The sequence below is a fragment of the Rissa tridactyla genome, chromosome 5, assembly GCF_028500815.1.
Source record: "Rissa tridactyla isolate bRisTri1 chromosome 5, bRisTri1.patW.cur.20221130, whole genome shotgun sequence".
NCBI lineage: Eukaryota > Metazoa > Chordata > Aves > Charadriiformes > Laridae > Rissa > Rissa tridactyla.
In genome coordinates this window covers 74353986-74375973 of record NC_071470.1, presented here as the reverse complement: position 1 = coordinate 74375973, position 21988 = coordinate 74353986, and the positions used below count along the sequence as shown (strand labels likewise).

Genomic DNA, 21988 nt, shown 5'->3' with positions numbered 1-21988 from the left:
CCATTTTCACTTTTGCTGCTTCAACCTCTACAATCTTTCTGCACTATTTATGTGAAAAGCGCTCTGCATTTTTTATTTCAGATCCTCTCCTATTGCAGTTCATGAAGTCTTTCAACAGTAGGCTGTTAATCCTTTGCAGATTAATATGATTTCAGTGATAATCCTTTCATTTGTTGAATTTTTAAGACATATAATCATTAAAGAAAGTACTTGACAGATTTTCCATTAAAGTAGTACAAAGCAGGTGGCATGTCTTTAATGTATGTCGGTAGCACTTTATGGTGCTCATTTATAAAATTAAATGTGTAGATGAAGCAAATAAGTCTAGGGTTAGTTATTGGTCTTTTCCCTTTGGTATTACAGTTCAAATCCAGTCAAGGAAAAAAAAAATTATTCAGGGGTTTGCAGACAAACCAGGGTTAGAATATCTGTTGGAATACTCTTTTCACAATTCCATTGCTACTTTTTACCTAGAGTAAGGGTGAGCCTGGGTTCTGTCCTGATACTGTAAAGCACCAAGTTAAGTATATGGAGAAACAGCAAGGTATAATTTAATACGTGAGATTTGCCTTCAGGTAGGCCATAGGATGTACATGGTATACAGGAGTTATTAAATCCCTCTGTACGAGGCTAATTCTTGTCGTCTTATTTAAGTTAAACATATGACTGAAATACTCTTCCCCAGATGGAACTGAAGTCTGTAATTATCTCGCAATAATGGCACACATAAATCTCTTGCCGTTAGGGTTTTTGGTTTGCTGTTGATTCCCAGCTCACTCTCCATGACTGTCCTTTTCATTCAAATCCTTTACCCTCTTTTTTGTCTTCTTTTTCCTCTGGTATTTCCCATATTGACTTCTTTTCCCATTTTCCTGTTCTTTAATGCACAGTGATGAAAGAATAGACAGAAAGAGAAGGCACAGGTGTTAAAATGCAGCGATACTGGGTACTTTTGTAAGCCACATTTTAGCTAAGATCTCAGAAGCAATGCTTCAGAGTTAATATACAAAGAGCAGAAATGCTTTTTCGCTGGAGATCTGAAAAACATTCTGAATTTATTAAAACCTCTGTTTAAACAAATAGATAGTAAGTGTGGCCTGTCATAGTATGCTGATTTTTTTTTGCTTTTATATACTGAAAACTCATAGATACTTTAGGCAGGAGGGAAAGGAAGCAGACACCACAACTCTTTAGGAAAATCAGGTCCTGAACTTGGCAAACCTTTAGCTGATTTTGTCACATATTTGCAGCTTTAAAATGATTTGGCCTTTGCAACAGCCAAAATAAGTGTCCTTTAATCACTTCCAACCTATTAACAGATGGGCAAACAGCTTTTATAAATGGGGCATACAAAATACTCCAATATCAGCCAAAACTAATTAGTAGCATTATCTGAACTGAGTTTTTTAAGTGACGGAATATATATTAATGCAGATAAACTGTTGGTTTGATAGAAATTCCTTTTCAAACTACATGCTTGGTATTTGTTCTGTTCCAGTATGTTCTAAACGCTTATTAAATAAACTCTACTTTTTTCTGGTTAACTATTTTCTTCTATTAAAACAATGAAATTTCCTGTAAAAGTTATAATTAGACATAGTGTAACTGAGAGAAATCACATTAAGCAAGAGGTAGTTTAGTATGCATTTTTTTGTGAAATATAAGAGAAAGAACAGTGTAACCCAAACACAACCTTAAAATAAATGAATCTTTAAGAACAGCACAAAATACTGATATAAGACATTATTTATACAGCAGTGCCAGAGCATATTAAATATATCTTTACACAGCACTATTAATCAGAATATGTAAATTGCATGAAATTAAATTGTGAGATTATAAAAAAATTGCCACATGTATAATTCAGTAGGAAGAGCCATTTAATGCATTGCCATCAGAACTGCAGCATGAATTTGATTTTACAGAGACATCTGTAGTGCAGACAGCTGCTGTACCTAAGTGAGGATTTGATTGTACACTCAATCTTTCAAACAGCCACTTGTCCAGATCTTTCATATATTTTTTATAATCATGGATCTAGAAAAGAATGTAATGGTTACAAAATCAGAATTTTTCTGAAATAAAATTTTCACTAAAGAATATTAAAATTTGTTGATTTTAGGAAGACTTTGTCTCTTTCTGTCCAAGTGCCCTGCCTTCCCCCAATAACCTACCTCTACCTCAACTTACATAGTGATTTGAGGGTCTTGCTTGAAAAGTCAACCTATATCTAGAAACTGAAATAAATCTCAAGACAACGTTAAGAAAATATTTCAAACTTTTTTTTCCTGTAAGATAGTACGATGGGACCTGCCCTCCCAACAGAGATAATTGCCTCTGATAAACCTTTTCACAAAATTTGGAAAAAAATAATCTATAGAAATACTGTGTATATTCTATATAGCCATGTATCTGAAAAGTTAGGTAGTTCCTTTCCTGGCCGTCTGGCATAATGTTGTTCCTTTGTCTTCAAAGACAGTGGATTTGAGCAGCGCAATGATGTAGTCTTTTGCATGTTCTCATGTCTCAGAGTAGATAGGCATCACCTGCAAACTGGCTAGACCTGTCTAGAAACTTTTGTGGTGATGAGTCCACTCATTCCCTGCGTAACCTCTGAAACTGCAATTTCTTTGAAACTCTACAAGCAAATTAAAATGCTGCTGTTCTTGGATAGAATCACTGGGGAAAATAATACACAGCCCTTGCTGGTAGAGGGTTCAATTCTTGGTTTAGTGGAAAAGGTTAGAGTGTGTACCAGAATACAGGTGAAACTGTGGTCCTGTAGTGTGAGGTTGTATGAAATACCTGGATGATTTTTTAGCCAGTAGAGAGATCAAGATTGATGGAACAGATTTGTCTTTGTGGCATAGAGTGGCATGATGAATAAGTGTAAATTATATTTTTTTAATTATAAGAAGATGGTTCGATGAGAAGTCCTGCAGGCTCTTGGCTAGAGGGAGAAAGTGCTACAGAATACCAGAAAATAACCAGTTTGAAATTCATCATCTAAGTTATTTTGTTTAAAAAAAATAAAATATATTATAACCTCATAAACAAAAACAAAGAAAAAAACCCAGCAAAAGACAAGATTTTGAGAAATACTCAGATCTCAGTTTCTCAAGCATCTTATCTGACCAGCACCTTACTTAATTAAGACCAGACATTGAAAAATATTTTCCTCTCAATTCGATGATATTTCAAGCAGATTGGTTTAGTCTTCGCACAATCTGGATGTAGTAAGTAAAATTACAACTGACTTTACAGCACACAGCTACTTATGACCTTAACTATAAAATGACTATTTCTATTCACAATTTTTCCATCAGGAAAAAAGAAAGCTCTAAATGTGGTCAATGCAAAAACCTCATCTACGTTTTGGTTTACACTTCTGCCAGTTACACTGCTTGAAATGCAAAATCTAGCGTTTTGATTATTCATCATATATATTTGGATCGTTTCCTCAGTTGGGACATAGTCAAATAATCACACAGGAGGACTGTAGTGATGAAACTTTGGAGAGTTCCTTTCAAGACAAAGTTGAGAGCTTTCAGCAAAGTTTTAAAATTACTTTTTAGTAATTTTACTGTAGCAAATACATGTACAATTGAGGTTGTTGAATATCTTGGGGTTTCTGGTGTTTCTGCTATCTTGTTTTGACAGGAAAATCTCCAATACAGCCTTTCCTGGTGTGTTCTTATGAAAAGGATTGGTTTTGTTACTTTTCTATGTTCTTCTAAAATCTTTCTTTGTGGGGAAAATTTCCTGGCAACTTAGACGCTTAAAGGCTTCAATGTGTCTATCTGTTATAGTTCATATAGCAGTTAAATCCTAAGAGCTGGTAGGTAAGTTATTTTTGTAGTCTTACTCAAATTTATTTTTTTGAAATAGTGTATTTTCACACAAAATAAGACTTTTTGTGGTCTCCACTTTGTAAAAAAATGTACATCTCGATAGGAATTTAAAATGTTAACAAAGTTTAAAATAATAACTTAATCCTTATAGTTTACAAAGCCATTGGCATTGTGCAGATCTACGCAGCTGCAGCAGAACAGTTGGCAAGCAGATTTGGATGCTAATTCTGTGATTGTAGATGGTAAGTGACCAACAGTTCCTTTTAAATCTTTTCAAGCTATTCATGTAAATAAAAGGATTGTATGTGATTCTGTAATTATTTTAGGTGCACATTACAATTTGTCTTCTAGAATTTTAATTCATAGTTCAAGCATTTGTCCACTAAACTGAACAAATCTTCTGTGCTTTAATTGCTAGTGGCAAATGCTTTGACCTTCAAACTCAGAAGAAGGTGAAGAAAAATGTGACTCATCTGGAAGTCTTTGAAGCTCCTCGTAATATTAGAAAGTATTGTAGCAGTAGAGAAGTACTTAAAACAGTCATTTGCATTCAATGATATGTGAGAGGGTGGCTTGAACACAGGGCATTCAAGAGAGTAAAGATTAAGGTAATGTCTTGATTCTTTAATCCACGTGCCACTTACATTCCAGTAATGTAAGAATTCTTGATTATTACTATTTTGCTATGAAAAAACCCCTGTGCTCAGCTAGTCTGTCTGTCGTGGCTGTTTCGTGATAGGGGGTGCTCTGCTGGGACCCATTTTCCATCACTTGATCTCAAGAAGGCTCTCTGTTAGCTTTTTTACTAAAATAACCTGTGTGACATTTGATCCCTCTGCCTTCAGAGAGTCTTGGTGTACACGCATATTGTACTGTTAATTCTGGGGCTTGCAGTTTTTCAGGTAGAGAAACAGGCCGTAACTAACAGGTTGTTTATTTCACTCTTCTTCTCCCACTCTGTTTTAAGTTTCAATTACTTAAAAAAAATTCTATAGCATAATTACTGTTTTTCATGTTTGTCATCTAATATTGCTAATGAAATGCCAGTTCCTGAGAAATGACATACTAGAATGCCGCAATATGCACTTTTGCCTTCCATCTCAGAGTTTATTTTCAAGTTGAAAGGGCTCATGTACATTGCGTGCTGAGTGCTGGTGGAGGCTGCATAACTTCAGTTAAGATACCATTTTTCTGGTGATGTCTAAGCCTCTTATCTAAGAAGTATATCATAAGAAAACTTGTACCTAATTCAAATAAGTGGGTTAAGGAGGAACTAAGTAATCCATTAAACAATCTATTTTATTAGTCTTCCAGAATCCTAAAATAGGGTAATATAAATCAGGTCATATTATTTGGTAATCATCAACCTTTAAACATATTCCTTCACTTTATATACTCGAGGAGAGGGAGTTTTTTTACCGTTGATATAATTAGTAAGGAGGTGAGACAGCATTTCTAGACATCTACTCCTGTGCTGTAGAAAACAAATATGTATTTTTCCTCCCACGATATACTTTTAATCAAAAAACTGAACGTTGAACACAGTTTCTCACCTTGCCAAGCTTCACTCTTCCACTTTTCCTCTGCTGAGATAGAGAAACTTCTATTTTCCCCAAGACTCTGATTATGTGCAGATAGTATTTCACGTAATTCCTGATCTACTTATGTAATTTGGGCTAAAACGTGTTTATCCCAAAATAGTTTTATCCAATCACCTTTGGAAAGGATCATCCCTTATCAGCACTATGGAGTTATTGCTTTTACGTATCTGTCCATATGAGTTTACAGAAATGGAATTTGTTCTTGCTTTCTTTTGAGATTTTCTTATACACTGCACACAGTTCCACATCCTCATATGTTTCTTTAGTCACCCTTCACTTATTTCTTAGAGTAGTAAAAGTGAAACATATATGTAATTAAATTCTACAAGTCCTGGTCCATCCCTACCAGCAGTTGTATGGTAGCCCTCATTAAATGTTGACCTGGTGTTTTGGATCTTTGTACACCACTTCGGTATTTTGAATTAGAGGAGTGCATAGATAAGAGAAAATGTAAGTCATCCCATTTTTAATAGAGTTATTTTTTATTTTAATTTCAATGGTTTGTCCATTGTTAAGGAGTATTCTATGTCTGCAACACAATTATTTTAAAGTGATTTTTGGTGCAAGGAAGATTTCAGTTCATATGCACAGCTGCATTTCTAAAATGTCATTCTGGCACTGCAGAACTGCAGGGTTTAGCTTGAATGAAGAGATTCTCCTGGTCACTTGATGAAGAGATTAATTATTAACTCATAATTAATTATCATTAAATATTTTAATCTCTTGCATGCTGCACTTGCAATGACAATGTAATTACATTTGTAATAACACAATGACACTGTAAGTGTGTCATTGTGTTGTGGTTCTTAGGCTGTAACTATGTTAACTGTTAAATGATGGGCAGTGTCACAAACTGTCAGGAAGGATGGTTTGTAATAAGTTAGTAGGTGAAAAAGTGCAAAACTGAGTATCACGGAATCACGGAATCTTCAGAGTTGGAAGGGACCTCTAGAGATCATCTGTATCATCACAATTTTCTTAACACTTTATCCTTTTTATCCATTCTTGCCAAGATTTTTTTCCCCTAGTATTATTGCCTATTCTATTTTTAAGGGATTGTGTGGCAACTGAATAGCACTTAAACATCTCCCATAAGGAAATAACTTGTACGATTAGAGAGCCTGTTTAAAGAAGATCCCTTTGCAGATTTTTTTGAGCAATCCATGTATTATATATTTTATTCATGGAACTAGTTTTTATACCTGCTTTTGTTTCCCCTGTTTCTTCATTAGTTTGATGGCTCACTCACTGTACAGTCAAGAAAGTGTGGTAGAGAAGACAGATGTTGTTCTTCTGTATGGTAGAACATTCATGGGCAAACACAATAGAATAAACAGCAATGGTCAGGAGAAGCATAAATGACAATAGCTTGAAGGTGTAATCAAGAAGGCACAGACACAAGGGCTGCTTCTCCTGATACATAAGCAGAGAAGTGTTGAAAAGGAGGAAATAGTTGACTAATACCAAAACTGCATGTTCTTAGCTCCACATGCTCTGTTGACTGCCTTCTGCATTCTTCTGAATGTTTCTATTTGTGTAGTCCTTATCACCCCAAGGGTTATAGGAAGATATTAAGGAATATAAAAAGCAGTTTAGACTGCAAAATTTAATCTAAACTTCCTTTTTGTCTGATCCATTGCCCTTCAAATTCCTCTTCCAGAGTAAGAGGAGGCTGCCCCATCACAGAGAATATTTAAGATTAGATGAGTATGTACACTAGAAAATAGCTTTCCTGATGGGAAAAAGCTGAGAAAAAGAGAAATAGTATGCAATACTGCAAGTTGGACTTAGGTGACCATTTTCATACCTAAGGGTTAGAAATGTACTGCTTTTTGCTTTTTCTTTTTCCCCTTCTCTCCTTTAAATAGGCATTAGCATTCCAGAGAAATAAAAATATTCCGCCCATTAAATACTGGAATTAGGTTCTAATTGATTCTTACCCCTTGATATATATTAATTGTTTATATCTCTATTCATTTCCATTCAGTCCTTTAATTCTGCATTCATAAAGCTTTATATTTCAGTATAAAGTAGGAGGATTGTAATACTTAATTTGAACATATTCAGTGGGTATACTTTGAGTTCTCTCCAAATGCCTTATTGATGCAAATCATGTAATCTGCAGATTCATGGCATAGTCTCAATTTTGATTTCTAAATTCCATATTCAGGTTTTATATTCCTAATATCACATAGGAAAAACATATAAAAATGAAATGCGTTTGTATATATATATAAAAATTTGATTTTCCCTATATGTTAGAAAAAATATCAATAAAACTGATTAATTCCTAAAACATAACCCATATCCTCCTAAAAATTTATATTCTTATCAGAGGCTGCATAACTCATAACATACTGTCTAACGCTGGCTGACTAAAAAGTTTGTACTACTCTTCGTGTTGTAATGAAATGCTGGTTGATAGTTGAGTCACTGATGCTTTAATAGGAATTCTTAAATTTATACCTTCAAAGCTTCTTTGTTTGTAGGTGTGATAAGATGTTGCAGCCCAATGTATTGTCTTTTTGGGGTTTTTTGTCTTTATGATCTTCAAAGATTAGAGTGCAAGCTCTGCCTAAAAAGGCAGACGCTCTTTTTCTGAATGTTAAATTGGCATTAATTTGCTCTGCTTTGATGAAGACAGAAAGAGACGTGTTATAGATGCTCATGCATAACATAGAGTGTTATATGATCTATTGCTGTTAACCCTTACAGGAAAACCAGTGGTTTGTTAATTAGTAGTAAATCAGCTAGACTGGTATCCTCTGTCTCTCAGGGAAGAAGATTTGCAGAATTGCACCAATTCTGCAAAAATATGTGAGCTAGGTAGATCAACTGTAATGTTCTGTGGACATGAAAATATAGGAGACTGAAGTTTTTTATTTTTAATTTGTACCTTTTCTTTCCTGAGCAGTTCAAAATAAGTCAGACAACACCTATCTCTGAATTAGTCTCTCTGACTGAAGCTATATTATTTAATATATTAAATTTATCAAGGAAATAATTGACTGTTAGCCTGCAGATATAAGTCCTCCTTGTTCTTTTTTTAAATACCTGCAACAAGGTATCTACGGGCATTTCCAGTATGATAACACTGGGGACACTCTGAGTTTTCCCGTTGCCTTTTACTCTTGGGGGAGCAGTTTAATATACTGCTGTTGGTAGGACTGAGCTTATCTGCTAAGTAAAAAAGAGTATTAACCACTATAATTATCTACTTACTTCGACCTCTTTCTACCAGCCTAGTTCTGCAGAGTCCGTCACTTTTCCATATTAAGAAATTGAAAAGATGTTTTTCAGCCTAACTGTTCCCCTTTGCATTCGATAAGGACTCACTTCAGTGCAAAGAGTAACTCAGCAGCAAACTACCCCATCATATGACCTCTGCATAGGCCTAAGTTTTCGTACAGAGTTTATCAAGCATATTAACTTCATAGTATCACAGAATCATAGAATACCAGGTTGGAAGGGACATCAGGGATCATCTGATACAACCTTTCTTGGCAAAAGCATGGTCTAGACAGGATGGTCCAGCACCCTGTCCACTGAATCTTAGAAGTGTCCAGTGTTGGGGAATCCACCACTTCCCTGGGGAGATTGTTCCAATGGCTGATTGTTCTCATTGTGCAAAATTTTCCTCTTGTGTCCAATCGGAGTCTCCCCAGGAGTAACTTGTACCCATTACCCCTCATCTTTTCCGTGTGACTCCTTGTAAAATGGGAGTCTCCATCTTCTTTGTAGCCACCCTTTAAATACTGGAACTTGATTCTGAAGAAAATATTTCTAAAAGAGATGAGAAAATTCTGAAGAAAATACTTCTAATAAGAAGTGGTGGCTAATAACTTATTGTAAATATATATCTGACAAAAGCCTCTGTTCTTCAGTTTATGAAAGAATGTTTTCCAAGAGAGAGTTTGACAAAAAGATGGACAGAAATGATCTGCCTGAATTTTTGAGAAACTGGATATTCCATACCTGCTAATGGCATGCAGCATGTCTTCCAGGTGGTTTGTCCAGGTAAGTGGTTTCTTATAAATGCTCTGCAATGGTACAAAATTCCAATTGCAGATGCTGCAGGCTTTGAGGTTTTTGTTTGGTTGTTTTTTGACTTGCATGGGTAAAGAAGCTACTGTTAAAAGCATAGTCAGCACAAACCCTTCCTGATCTTGATGATCTTTTTCAAAATGGAGCATTTTATCATTATACTTGAAATAAAGTACATTTTCTAGAATTCCACTGTGTCTAGAAATGCTGGAATGTAATCCCATACTATGTTGGAATATACTTAAGAGGGCGTAGAGCAATTTTGTGGCAGGTCTGCACTTGCAGATGCCTCGAGGCAAAACATTTGCCCCCTTTGAAAAGTCAGTGGTGGTTGCCTTCCAACATCCTTGAACAACTCAGCCCAACAAATTTTTTATAAACATTCATCTGTGAACGTTTGTAAATAAAATAGGATGTCGCAAGGCAAGAATCAAGATATCCTCTACTGTAAATAGGAGGGAGATCATTACCATTTAAAAAGAGAAAAAAACCTGCAACCGATTAAGCCCCTCGAGTAAATCTAAAGTCTAATCTTCCTTCTGGCTTTTCTTTTTCCCAGGGCCATCAGTGGAGGAGCCTGCAATTCTCTGCTCTTAGTGTAGAGCAGCAGCAGCGGCTCCTGGGTGAGACTTAGCGAGGCAGCCTCTTTGGGCACCTCACAGGTTGAGGTGGGAAATGCCACTTCTAATTTCTCCTCTCACACACTTTTGTAGCACACTTTTGATTTGTACTGACATATGTAGGTGCTGTGAACCAAAGCTGGTCTAAACATGAATTTATATTACCTTTGTGTCTTCCTAAGTTTGACGGTCATCACAACTGGGAGATTCTTGTGGACAGTCATCTTCTTTGGAGGTTATGGTTGGTTTTAAGTATCAGGAATTCCAAAGAATGCTTTTAAAGTAAAACTTTATTTAGTGAGAGAAACCGATGTTTAATTGATGCTTTTGATTTGTTAATGACCTACATCTTTTCATCCTAATTTTTTGTATGCTTTCTTTCAGCCAGCTGAACGTTCAAGCTGATGCAGTTCAAGCTGCATCTTTGAGAACGTGGTATCTTTGAGTGTCTGACCACACGACATACTTGCACATTATCTGCTTCTCAGTGTTGGCTCCTAGTAAATGCAATTAATTTCTCATGGAAAATCATGTATTACATGTCATTTAGGTCGCATTCCTAAGACAGTGTGAATAAGACCAGGTATTTTTAGTTGTTTGCTCAGTCTCCATCACTATGGTAACAGGAGATTTTGTGACTGTGAGACAGATTTCTGTCTTATATCCTAGATTTGGGAGACTGTTGCTACTTTTCACTGTGTTCACAGACAGACTAGGAGAGGTTCATGCTTCCCTACCCATTATTTAATTTATTTGGAGTCTCTTAGCTATGAAATGTTATCAAGGCTCATTCAGCCATTTGACGCTGTGTCTAGGTTTCTTACTCATTCGGAGTTCAAAACTCTCCCAAATTATGAATGCGTAAATGAGGAATAATTGCTGAAACATGGAGATGTGCCTGTGTCTAAAGGGCACCCATAAAATGATTGCTAACATGCAAGCATTATGAATAAATGGCACTTATCTGTAAAGTGCTCTCTCTTGTTCAATTTTGTAATACAAATGTCATTATTTCTGAAGATAAGTTATTAACAGAGTATAACCTTGCTAAATTGCCTGGGAAAGACACTGCAAGTGGTTGAATGTTTTGAATTGCTGAATACTGATTTGATGCAACCGTCTTCTGTGCAGAGCATCTCATACTATCAGACTGCCTATTCAGGGATAGAAAGATAAAGGGGAGGGGGTGGTGCGTGTGTCTGGGCAGAATGGTGGAGGGATCTACTGATAATTACTATACTAGCTTTTTTGGGTGAACATTGCATCCTGTACGGCCACGTGACCAATCCATGGAAGGCTAAAACAAGAAAAGGGACCTTGTCCTTATGGCTATTTAGTGTGAGCACAGAGGAAAGAAAAAAAAAAGATTCACATTTTCTCGTGAAAACTTTTCCATCTCATTTTACTCTTAGTGTTGTTTTTTTTTTTTTCTTTCTTAACCAATCTAAACATTGCTGAAAAAACAGGGTGTGTGAAAATAAGTGCCCGGATGTTAAATGTCCTGTCACTTTTCCATCTCCTGTAATGAAAGGATGAGTACTGTCTTTGGCTAACAATAATTTAGGCAGGAAAAGCTTGAAGACTTTTTATTTTACAGGTTGAGAGTTTTAATTAAATCAGTCATACATAACTACAAATCTGATTTGTATGGGATCTGCTTATTTGGTGTAAATGTTAGACAATGAAGATAAAATAGTAAAATTATCAGAATAAAACAAGAATATTTGTAGCAAAATAGCTAATATTCATCATTATATAACAAAGAGCTTGCTATCAAAATAGGAAAGAAGACCATTTGTTATACCTGCAAAATGTGAATTAGAAATAATAGGTGGAATAGAAAAAACATGGAATATATGGAAGGCTATTAGACATACTGTTTTGAGTCTCTGAGTTTATACAAGCAAAGCTAATACAATAATTCGGCCAAACAATACTATAGTAATGACATTGTTGGGTACCTGGAGTGGATTTATGGGTTCTGAATGGAGGCTTGTACAAAAAGAACTGTTTGTGATTTCCTCTTGAAATCTGCTTTTTAACTTCTAGTGAGCAAAGTGAGCTTCCTTTAGGTCAGCGGAATTTAACCGCAGGTGATTCTCGTAGGTACATATCTTGTTCCTCACAGTGTGAGGAAAAATAAGTGAGTGCGTTACTAGCTAATGGATTGCTCACTGAGGGGTTAGGAACTGACTAGAAATAATTGAATGGTTTTCTATCAGTGGTGAGGTTTAGCTGCTGGTTTCAAGAGAAAGCCAATTAAAATTAAGGTCATAGTGCAGTGATTTTTAGATTTCATAAACAAGTAATGATGCTATTTCATCATATTTCAAACCAATTTGTGTTGCTACTTCATTCTGCTATTGAAAAGCAGAATGCCACGCGCTATGCAGTGGGGAGAAAACCTCAGTGCAATGCTGCTGGTACTTTGTTTGAATAGAATAGGAAAAATAGAGGTAATGAACCGATTAATTTTGGCCATGTGCTTCGAAGTATCCTCTGAAATTATACCTAACTGTTATGAAAAATATGCCTTTAAATATTTTTCAGAAAGCAGTATTGTAGCCAATGTTTAAATATACTTTTTTTTTTCTCTGATCGATTCAAAGTGCTACATGTTCTATTCAGGTAAATATTTACATTGAGTTCAGAGGCTCTATGAGTGCATGTAGGTTAGTTACTGGGACTGCTAGTTATTTTGTTTCTAGATTTGCTGAAGAATCCAACAGTAATATCTTGTTATTTAATGTATTCTGCAGTCAGTGGACTTACTACTATTAAGTTGAGATGGGGTTAGGTAAACAGTTGTGAGCTGCTCCTGGTATCTGTTGTTAAGGCAAACTGTTCACAGTTGCAGCATCCTGATATTTGGAGTATTTTCAAATAAAATGTAAACACAGTAAGGATTTTCTCTGCAACTGGGCCTTCTGAAATGCCCCTACTGAAAACCAGATTTTTCCACCTTCCTATTTGCAATCTTGATAACTAGTCCTGTATTTATACAAAATATCCAGCATTTAGGCTAAGGATACAAAGTATCACCTATTCTACTTGAATTTGAATCATTGCCTAGAAGCCATCTCAATTTATATCACCCTTGCCTCATTACTGATTGTTCTACATTTGCAGGGAGGTAGTAAATCATCTCTTAATTTAAGTACAGAAGTGTCCAGAATTTTCATATATTTAAATTTTCACATATTAGTGGAAGGTAAGGTTTTTTACAGGAGCTCTTAGGTTGCAGACTGTTCTGGCCTGATTCGAAACAACAAATGGTAGCGCAAACCAATGAACTCTAACAGACAAGTCAAAGGGATGTGTCTTCATTAAAGTCAATGCCAATTCCCTTTCAAGCTGCAGACAGGGAGGGGAGGTGCAGGAGGTCCCCAGGGAATGCTTCCTTGCATGAAGCTAATAGAGGGTAGTAGAGCAGTCCCACAGTGCCCTTGTCACGATCGGTGATTCAGAGCTTGACTCGTGCTGAGCCTTCATCATTTTTCAGTCCCACTGGGCTGTTCCATGATAAGTGGTGCCTGTTACTGGGGCTTTTGGAAAGCTCTCATGTTTTTGGAGGTTCAGCTCAGAAACGGCACTGACTGAAGCTTTCCCCCATGCACCCTGCAGTTATTTTCTCTCTCAATTCTTCCTTACTGTGGTTCATATTTTTAACATCTTATGTGTAATTTGTTAAATATAAACAACACCTAATAGCAATTTCTGTTGCAATCATGCCAGAAAAGCCTTATTTATAGAGCAGGACCCTTCTGTGTTGAGTACCGTGCACATTCTGAAGAAAAATATGCTTCCTTTATCACTGATGGGAAATTGCCTCCTAAAACTGTTTATTTTTCATTAAACAAAATCTTACAGGACAAGCAACAGGAAGCTGTGAATACTGTAATAGGAACAAAGGTGTAATAGCTCTCATGCATCTGGCAGAACACAATACTCGGGAGTTTCTTTCATTGTACTGTTGTTTAATAATGTTCTCCACACCTATGTGCTAATGAGCTCTGAGGCAGGTGTAGGCTATCATTATGACCATTGAAGCCAAATATAACATCAAGAAATTTAAATTCCACCGTGGAGGAACTCTACAAGTGAGTTAGTGATAATGAATAGATGCACTAATAAAATGTCTTAATAGAGCTATTGCAAAGCTTTGCATTTCCTACATTGTTGTTGCTAGATTGAGGTTAAATACAAATCTGATCTAATGATCCCTTCAGATCTTAAAGAGGGTAGGTCATTCACTATTCACTATCAACTGCAGCAAAAGGAAATAAAATATGTGTAGTATACCCTTCTCCTTGTCTGCTGATTCTTTCCCAAAGGAATTACAGATTAATATGAGTTTAAAAGGTTAAAGAATTCCCACAACATCTGGAGTGTTTATCAACAAGCATGCAAGGAACCCTGATGGATCCAAATGCTATCTAGTCAATGTTTGTCCACAATCATCCTTTCTAAACTACCACATATATACAAACATAAGCCTCTGTTACTCTTTTTGGTTTTTTCCTTTTAAAGGAAGGTAAATTTCATGCTTAAGAACTTAACTTGCTTGAGTGCTTTTCTGTTAGCATATCATCAGTGTGCTCCTCCTGGGGTTGGCAAATCAGCACAGGAAATTCAATTTGGATTACCCACACATCCTAGGGTACCCTAGGCCAGCCACCAACCTTGTTTTAACATGATTAAAATGTTATTTCTTTTTGACAATGATAATAGTCCAAAACATCATTATGGATTTATTAAGATGTTTTATGATAAAGTTGAGACCGAAACAAAACTAATGACCTACTTAGATGATGAAGAGATTTTTTACAAGTCTGTTCACGTTTTGCATCATATTTAGAATTACTCTAAAGACCTACTTTCGAACAACAATGCAACTATCTGAGAAGTAAATTTTCTCCTTAAAATTCTCTTTTGCTACAATGTCTACAGAATAGTTGACAACAGTTGAACAAGTAGTATGCTGACACTGCTGCCTGTCATCCAGACTGATGCGGTCTTATTTATATTCTTCTGTCTTGTCTCTTCCTCTTATACCTAAACTGTAAAATCTTGGACTGGCTTTTTGTTCCATATATGTTAGAATCTGGCACTGAGGGTCTTGTTCTGTGCCTAGGGCTCTTGAGAACTATCCTAATGCTAATAGATTGTACAAATAATGATGCATTGTCAAATCTGCTTTAAAGAAAGTTGGGGAATTTTTAAATTTAAATGATGGAACTTCTCTACACCCATATAAGCAGAGTAAAAGTCCTTATATTTGACTTATTTTCTATGCCAGCTGTGTCTCTCTACCCCCCAATATAGGAAAGATGATACCTATCACAGTGGATCTGGTGGCAGGTGATGAGTGGGAAGCATGACAGGATTGCAGTACTTATTCATCCATGTATGGCCAGTGGTGGAACACTGAGTAGTGTCTTTGCTGGTTTCACCATCTGGCTGAAGATTCGGGAGAAAGGACCTTCCTTGGGCCGGCATTTTTCATTGCAAGTGCTCATCACAAATAACCTCTTGACTGAAGGGTCAAGTTAGGTATAACCTCTTAATCTTAGGATGTTTTTTCCCTGCTCCCGCTAATGGCACCATTTACTGTCACTGCAATAGAGTGGCTTGATCAAATTGCTTGTCTTCTCTCTCAAGTGCTTTGGCCTGTCTTGGCCCAGAAGGACGATTTCATCAGATCACATCCCTTTTCACCCGGGAGTCTGTGTTTTCATTAGTGTCACTACAGGGAATTTATATTTTTATATAAATATCAGTGGCTCAGTTTGTTAATAAATTTCATGCAATAATATCAAGTGCAATTCCCTTGATAAAATGGCAAACACGTTTTAAAACTGTTTTAAAGGTGTAAATAAATTAGCATGTGTGCCACACTGAAATGGTTAATAAATAACCATAATGCTGCTTTGTCTATTTTGCATTTGTGGACTCTTATCTAGGAGACTTTCCAAATCACCAACTGGTACGTATAGGCAGTCCTCGTTTCATTATTGTGGACAAACATGGAAGTATTGCAGCAGCGTGCATCCACTGACTTGTTTCCAGCTCACCCTCATCTGTCTCTGGCCTCACATTTTCCCTTTGCTCTGGCTAGATCCTGTCCACCTGTTGAAATCTCTGACCGTTGGTGTGTTAGTATCCACATGAAGTAAAAAATGAAGTGCCTTCCATTAAGAGAACTCATCAAGTTCACTAATGTCTTAATTAGCTTTCAAAACTTTTGTTTCATGTAGAATTTGACTTTAGTTCGTTAATTGGATGAACTGCTCTTGCAGGCCTGCCAATGCTGATGGAGCAGGTTCATTGCCTCTTATGCCTGAATGGCAGCGTATTTGTTAAAACATCTCAGGATGACATTCGCGCTTTTTGCAATTGTGTTGTTAACTGCCATTCTGTTTGGTGTCCGCTATAGCACAAGTCTTTGCTGCTGCCTAGACAGTTTCCCCCATTTTTGAGCATTTGATTATTACTTTCCGAGTTTACTACTTTGCATTTGTCTTTATTGAATTTTATCTTATTGACTTTGAGCCATTTCTTCAATTTATCAAGATAATTTTGAGTTTGATTGCTCTCCTGTGAGCATGGTGTCACCTACAAATTTTATAAGTGTCTTCTCTATTCCATTATCTTAGTAGTCATTAATGGAAATATTGAATAGAACCGGACTCAGGACAGACCTCTCTGAGACCTCACTTTATACTTCATCTCAGATTTGACAGGAAAGTATTTATCTACCCTTTGAGTGGGGTATTTTGATCCCTAACAAGAAAAAAATGAGTCAGCGGAAAATATTAGCTTAAAGATTAGGTAGCTATTAAGAGATTCACAAATTCTAGCATAGAATAGCAGTATGTGGGAGAGAAATTAAATGTTCACCATTTATTGCTACAGATATGTCTTTTACATGATTTAATAAGGTTTATTCTCCAATAATACATGAAAAGATTTATCATTACAGTATTCTTTGTCAGAAAGGTGTATATTAGGTTTTAAAAGTTCGAAGAACTTGCTGTCTGTGGGGAGATGGACAATATAAATTGACTTAACTATCACCCCTATTAAAATATATATTATAATATTTATAATATATTTTTAGTATATGCATAGCACAATGCACCTATACAGATATATGGATATGTATGTATAGTGCATATAGAATATATAAAAATAAAGTTGAAGACTTGCATAAAATATCTTGAAATAAAAACTATCTATATCCAGTGAACAGAAATCACTTGTTAAACAGGAGGAAATGTGAATAATTGCTGCGCCCATACTCCAAGATAGCTTGGCAGGGCAATGAAGGTAGAGTTTAAACATCTTATTTGATAACTATGCAAGCAGAATCGTTCTAATATCTAGTTTATGCATTAGTTGACTAATTATGTTAGAGTTTCATCTTTTTTTGCCATTTTTATCATACTGCTCTGCTGTAGATAAGTATATATTATTCACATTTCTTGGAGAAATAAAGAAAAGAGTTTAAATTACTTGTCTCTGATCATATACCGAATTGGTGTTAGAAATTTGGCCTGAATTGTTTAAAATTGGCTTAGAACTGGTTCTTATGCCCGTGGTCATCAAGCAGGTGATTTCTAAGCAGCAGCTTATTTTTTCGTCTGTCTTTCATGTGTGCGTGCACATACACACTCATACTTTGTCCTCTCCCCCAGGCACATACTTGACACTCAGATTCAGCTAGTTCTTGTTGCTTGTTGAGACAGGTACTACCATGAAAAAAATGATTCTTGAATTCTTTCTGTCAGCAGTGAATGTGTGCAGGAGACTGAGTAGGATGCAAGGTTTTTAAATAAAAATAAAACTTGCTTTTCTGATGAAAAATTGTTGTCAAAGTAGACAAACTGCTCAATTTGTTTAATAGAACCCTAAAATCTTAAATTTTCTTTCTCTTTTTTTTTTACCTGTTAGGTTTTGACAACTTGGTGCTTTTTAGGCAAATTCCAATCTATCAGTAAAAACAATATTCAGCTTTTACAAAAGTAGGAGCATAGGGGCTTTGCCCCGTTAAAATTATTTTGCTGGTTAATTTTACGTTATTATACAGGATCCTTTTCCAGTTGAAAGTGGTGACAAAAAAACCTTGTAAATGGAACAAATAAGATCTACAGCAGAATGGTTTTAAGCATAACATTGGTCTATACAACTTTATATTAAAAATAACAGAATTGTTCTATGCGGTTATCTGCTTGACGCTTTATTTACAGTATTTTCTTAAATTTTTCCTTACTTCAGCAAAGCTAATCTTTGCTTTCTACTGCTAAGTAAATTACTTGAGTAACAATGTTTTGTTATTTAAAATGTCCGGTCACATGTACCTGTAATCCATTGTTGCATTTAAAGCTCTCTCAGGTTAGATGGCATAAACTTAATTATTTGATTGACATACACATGCTTCCTATTTTGAAGAACAGCCCTCTATAAAACAACTTCAAATGTAAAGCAAAAAAAGAATTCTATAGCAAATTATATTGTGCAGTATGATCACATCAACCATTTGTGGTATCAACAATTGACGTTGATATAAACCGTTTCTGTTAAGTTCATATCCAGACAAGTATCTTGAGTTTATACGTTAAGATTCTGCCCCTTTCACACCTGCTTTAAAAATGACACAGCTACAAGAAGTGTAATTAAAGAACTTTAGTTAGATGAATTCTATCATTTAGGCATTCTGTGTATCAAGACTTATCAAGACCTTTGTTTCATTTCGGATTATGATCTTTTTGCACTGTTTTTGTAGTAACTCTATATGAAGTAGTATTTCTCTATCTAGTTAGTAATTATTTTTTTCCCCCTCTAATTTATCCTTTGCATTTGGTTCAGTAGAAGGATTAAATACTTGTCTGGTTATCAGCTGTTATATCTGCTCGATCGAAACCAACAGAAAACATCCTCTTTAACTATGTAACTCTCCTAGAGAGTCCTTCTACCAGCATGTGATTTGGCTGTCAATGTTTGTGTTTCTCCTAAAGAAAACAGACTTGGTTGTCGGTTTTGATGATGAGAAGCTTCTTGGTTTTCTGTTATGTGGCTTCCTGGATTACGTTGGTCTCAGTTCTGCTACTCTATCTAAAATGGAATTTTAGTGTAGTGTTGTAATATTGTCTGTCACCCAGCAAGAAGCTGTTTCTGAACTGGGGACATCTATCGTCGTGACCATCATTGTTGGAGTTTTCCCCTCTTGTTCATGAATTATTATTTTAATTTCTTTAAGTTGTGCTGAAAGCTGCACGCTTGTGGTAATTTCTTTTTAATCCATTGTTTGAAGCTGCACCCCTTGTGTTGGATGCCTTTTATATAATGCAATAACCATCCAACTTCCTGAAAGGAAGTCTCTAGAACATATGTGGAAGGTAAGGTCCAAGATGTCTCTCTGTTGTAGTTCAAGACAGCATCTAATAAATCTTTGTGTGGTAGATGACTGAATACTTTAGGATACCCATCAAAAGACTACATTTTCTTAAAGAAAGTCATCAACACTGTCAGCTAAAAACTGCACTTAGTATACTTTTGCCACTTTGAAAATTATAAAAAATGTTATTCTGCATTACTATATTAATAATTTTTTTCTTTAAATGGAACATTTAAAAAAATTAATAAAATAATACTTATATCTAGATTTCCTAGTTTCTTATCCAAGAACATGCAATCATGGTATATGTAGTTTAATACAATGATAGATAAAATATCTGTAACTGTTTTTTTAGAAAGCATTCCGGACTAAATGATTCAGTCTCAAGTAGCTCTTTCAAAGTGTATTGTCTTCTAAATATGAAGACAGGCTCTCACTTTTAGCATTTAGTAGCATTTAGTAGCATTTAATCTAGAGGCCAGTTACATCAATAGAAAAACTGACTCAAATTAAGTTTGTCACTCCAAATAATTGCTCTTGACCGTACATTCAAAGACATATGGGCAACTCTCATTTAAGTATTGGCATAATACTGTCACACTGAGTTAAATAGTTGAGAAAAAGTAATTAAATAATGACTTAAGTCACTTATATCCCTTTTAAAAACAATTTGTGATATCAGATTAAATCTCTGTAAAACATAAGTTGAAAGTTTATGCTAGTATAATGAATGCAGGTAATAAATCTGCTTTTGCTATTTTGTTTTTCCATTTCTGAAAGGCTATTTGAATGTAACAGAAAAGGTCTTGGTAAAACCCTAAGAATTAAAAATTAAGATTTTTATTAATGTCTTTATCCTGGGAATAAAAAAAGAGCATGTGTGTTACCCAGCTTTACTTATGGTCCATTCCATTAGATTCTGTAGAAACAATTGCAGCAAAATCCCTAGAAAATGCTGATATTTTATGAAGATTTAACAATTTCATCAATATTTCTAGGTCAAGGAGAAAATTGGCAATCTATTCTGAGAAAGTACTTTGACAATATTCTATTTTATTGATGGTTTCAGGACTGCTTTTTACCAGAACTTTCTTCCAATAAGGAGTCAGAAAAGAATCTCACTGTAGAGGAATTAGTGGGAACCACCCTGTTGGATGGATTTAACAGGGTTAATGGCATGTTTTGTGCTAAAGACATGTAAACATTTGAGATTGCTTTTTTATTAATTTTGCTGTCTGTTACAGCATAAAGTCTTTGCCATTTTAAAATACAGTTGCACCTGGGGAATAATTAAAAGTAATTTAGACTTTCACAGCTTGATCCTATGCTTTCTGCAGTTGAAAACAAGTCGTCTGCTGTCAGTAATGATACAGGAAAAGAAATTTTTTACTTTCAGAAATGACCAGGAAGCCATTGCTATGTGTAACCTTGTATTTCTTAATACAATCCACTGCTTTTATATTGCCAAGTTCATATGGAACATCAGTACATGGAAGAAGTGGGATTTTCAAAAGCTCGTAGAGCTATGTTTAGACTGTGTGACAGATTGTGGTTTGGTACCCTTCAAAACTGTGGACCCTTGATCAACCAGGGCAGAATAGTCCACTAGGAAAAAAAGTGCTTATTACACTGTTTTTTCCTTTCCCTAGCATACGGAGTAGTTCAAGCAATATCTCATGCAGAGGAGATCTACATGTGCATTTTCTGTTATTAAAGACATTGTCAGTGATACCTTAACATAATAGCTCATGAAATGTACTGGCCACAGATATAATTATAGAAATGACAGGGAGAGGGAAGAATGTAGAAAATAGAGATAACTACCCAAATTTTTCTGAATATGAATCCTAATGGGTAAATCGACTTTTTGCTACAAAAAGAACAAAAGTTCAATTTGGAACAATACGAAATTCTTTTATTCTTCTGAATTCTGCCAATACATAATTAAAATTTCACAAGAACTATCACCTGCGTGAAATTTCAGCTGAATAGTGAAAAATTTGGCATAGTATCTTATATTCTGCCACTTTTAAAGGTAGACATTTCATTAACTTTTAGAGGATCACTGTTTATAACCTTGGCGCTGTCAAATGCAAACATGTTCCTAAGTCATCTTCAGACTTCATCCATGGCCTAAACAAATTTGAAGTCATATAATTATCTGTTCACCCCAAGACTACCTACCGATAGCGTTTGTTTGTATACCCCAATTAGGAGGTAGTAAAGCACACGGAATTTTCATACTTTTTTTTCTAGCTGGTGTAACTCCTCCATCCCTTTAAATTAACATAAAATTGAGGTAGATCTTTTCTCAAATGTTGACAAGAAGTAATGGGCCATGATACTTTGTGGAAAACCTTAGATGGAATAATGTGTAATAACCGTTTCCCTGACACAGCCTTTGTCTGTTGCCTTAGGAGATGTGGCTCATCTAGGTTTTCTATATACCCCTTTTCCAAAGCAAGATATCTCCTA

At 35.5% G+C, this 21988-nt stretch overlaps 1 protein-coding gene across 1 annotated transcript in view; it reads left to right on the top strand.

Annotated features, from left to right (window-relative positions):
- The window catches only part of IQCM (IQ motif containing M), an 83836-nt gene that overhangs the window by 37646 nt on the left and 24202 nt on the right, over positions 1-21988 (top strand). Inside the window, 4 exon segments of the mRNA XM_054204311.1 lie at positions 4270-4459; positions 5782-5902; positions 9337-9412; positions 9414-9469. Coding sequence (XP_054060286.1) covers positions 4270-4459; positions 5782-5902; positions 9337-9412; positions 9414-9469 — 443 coding nt within the window.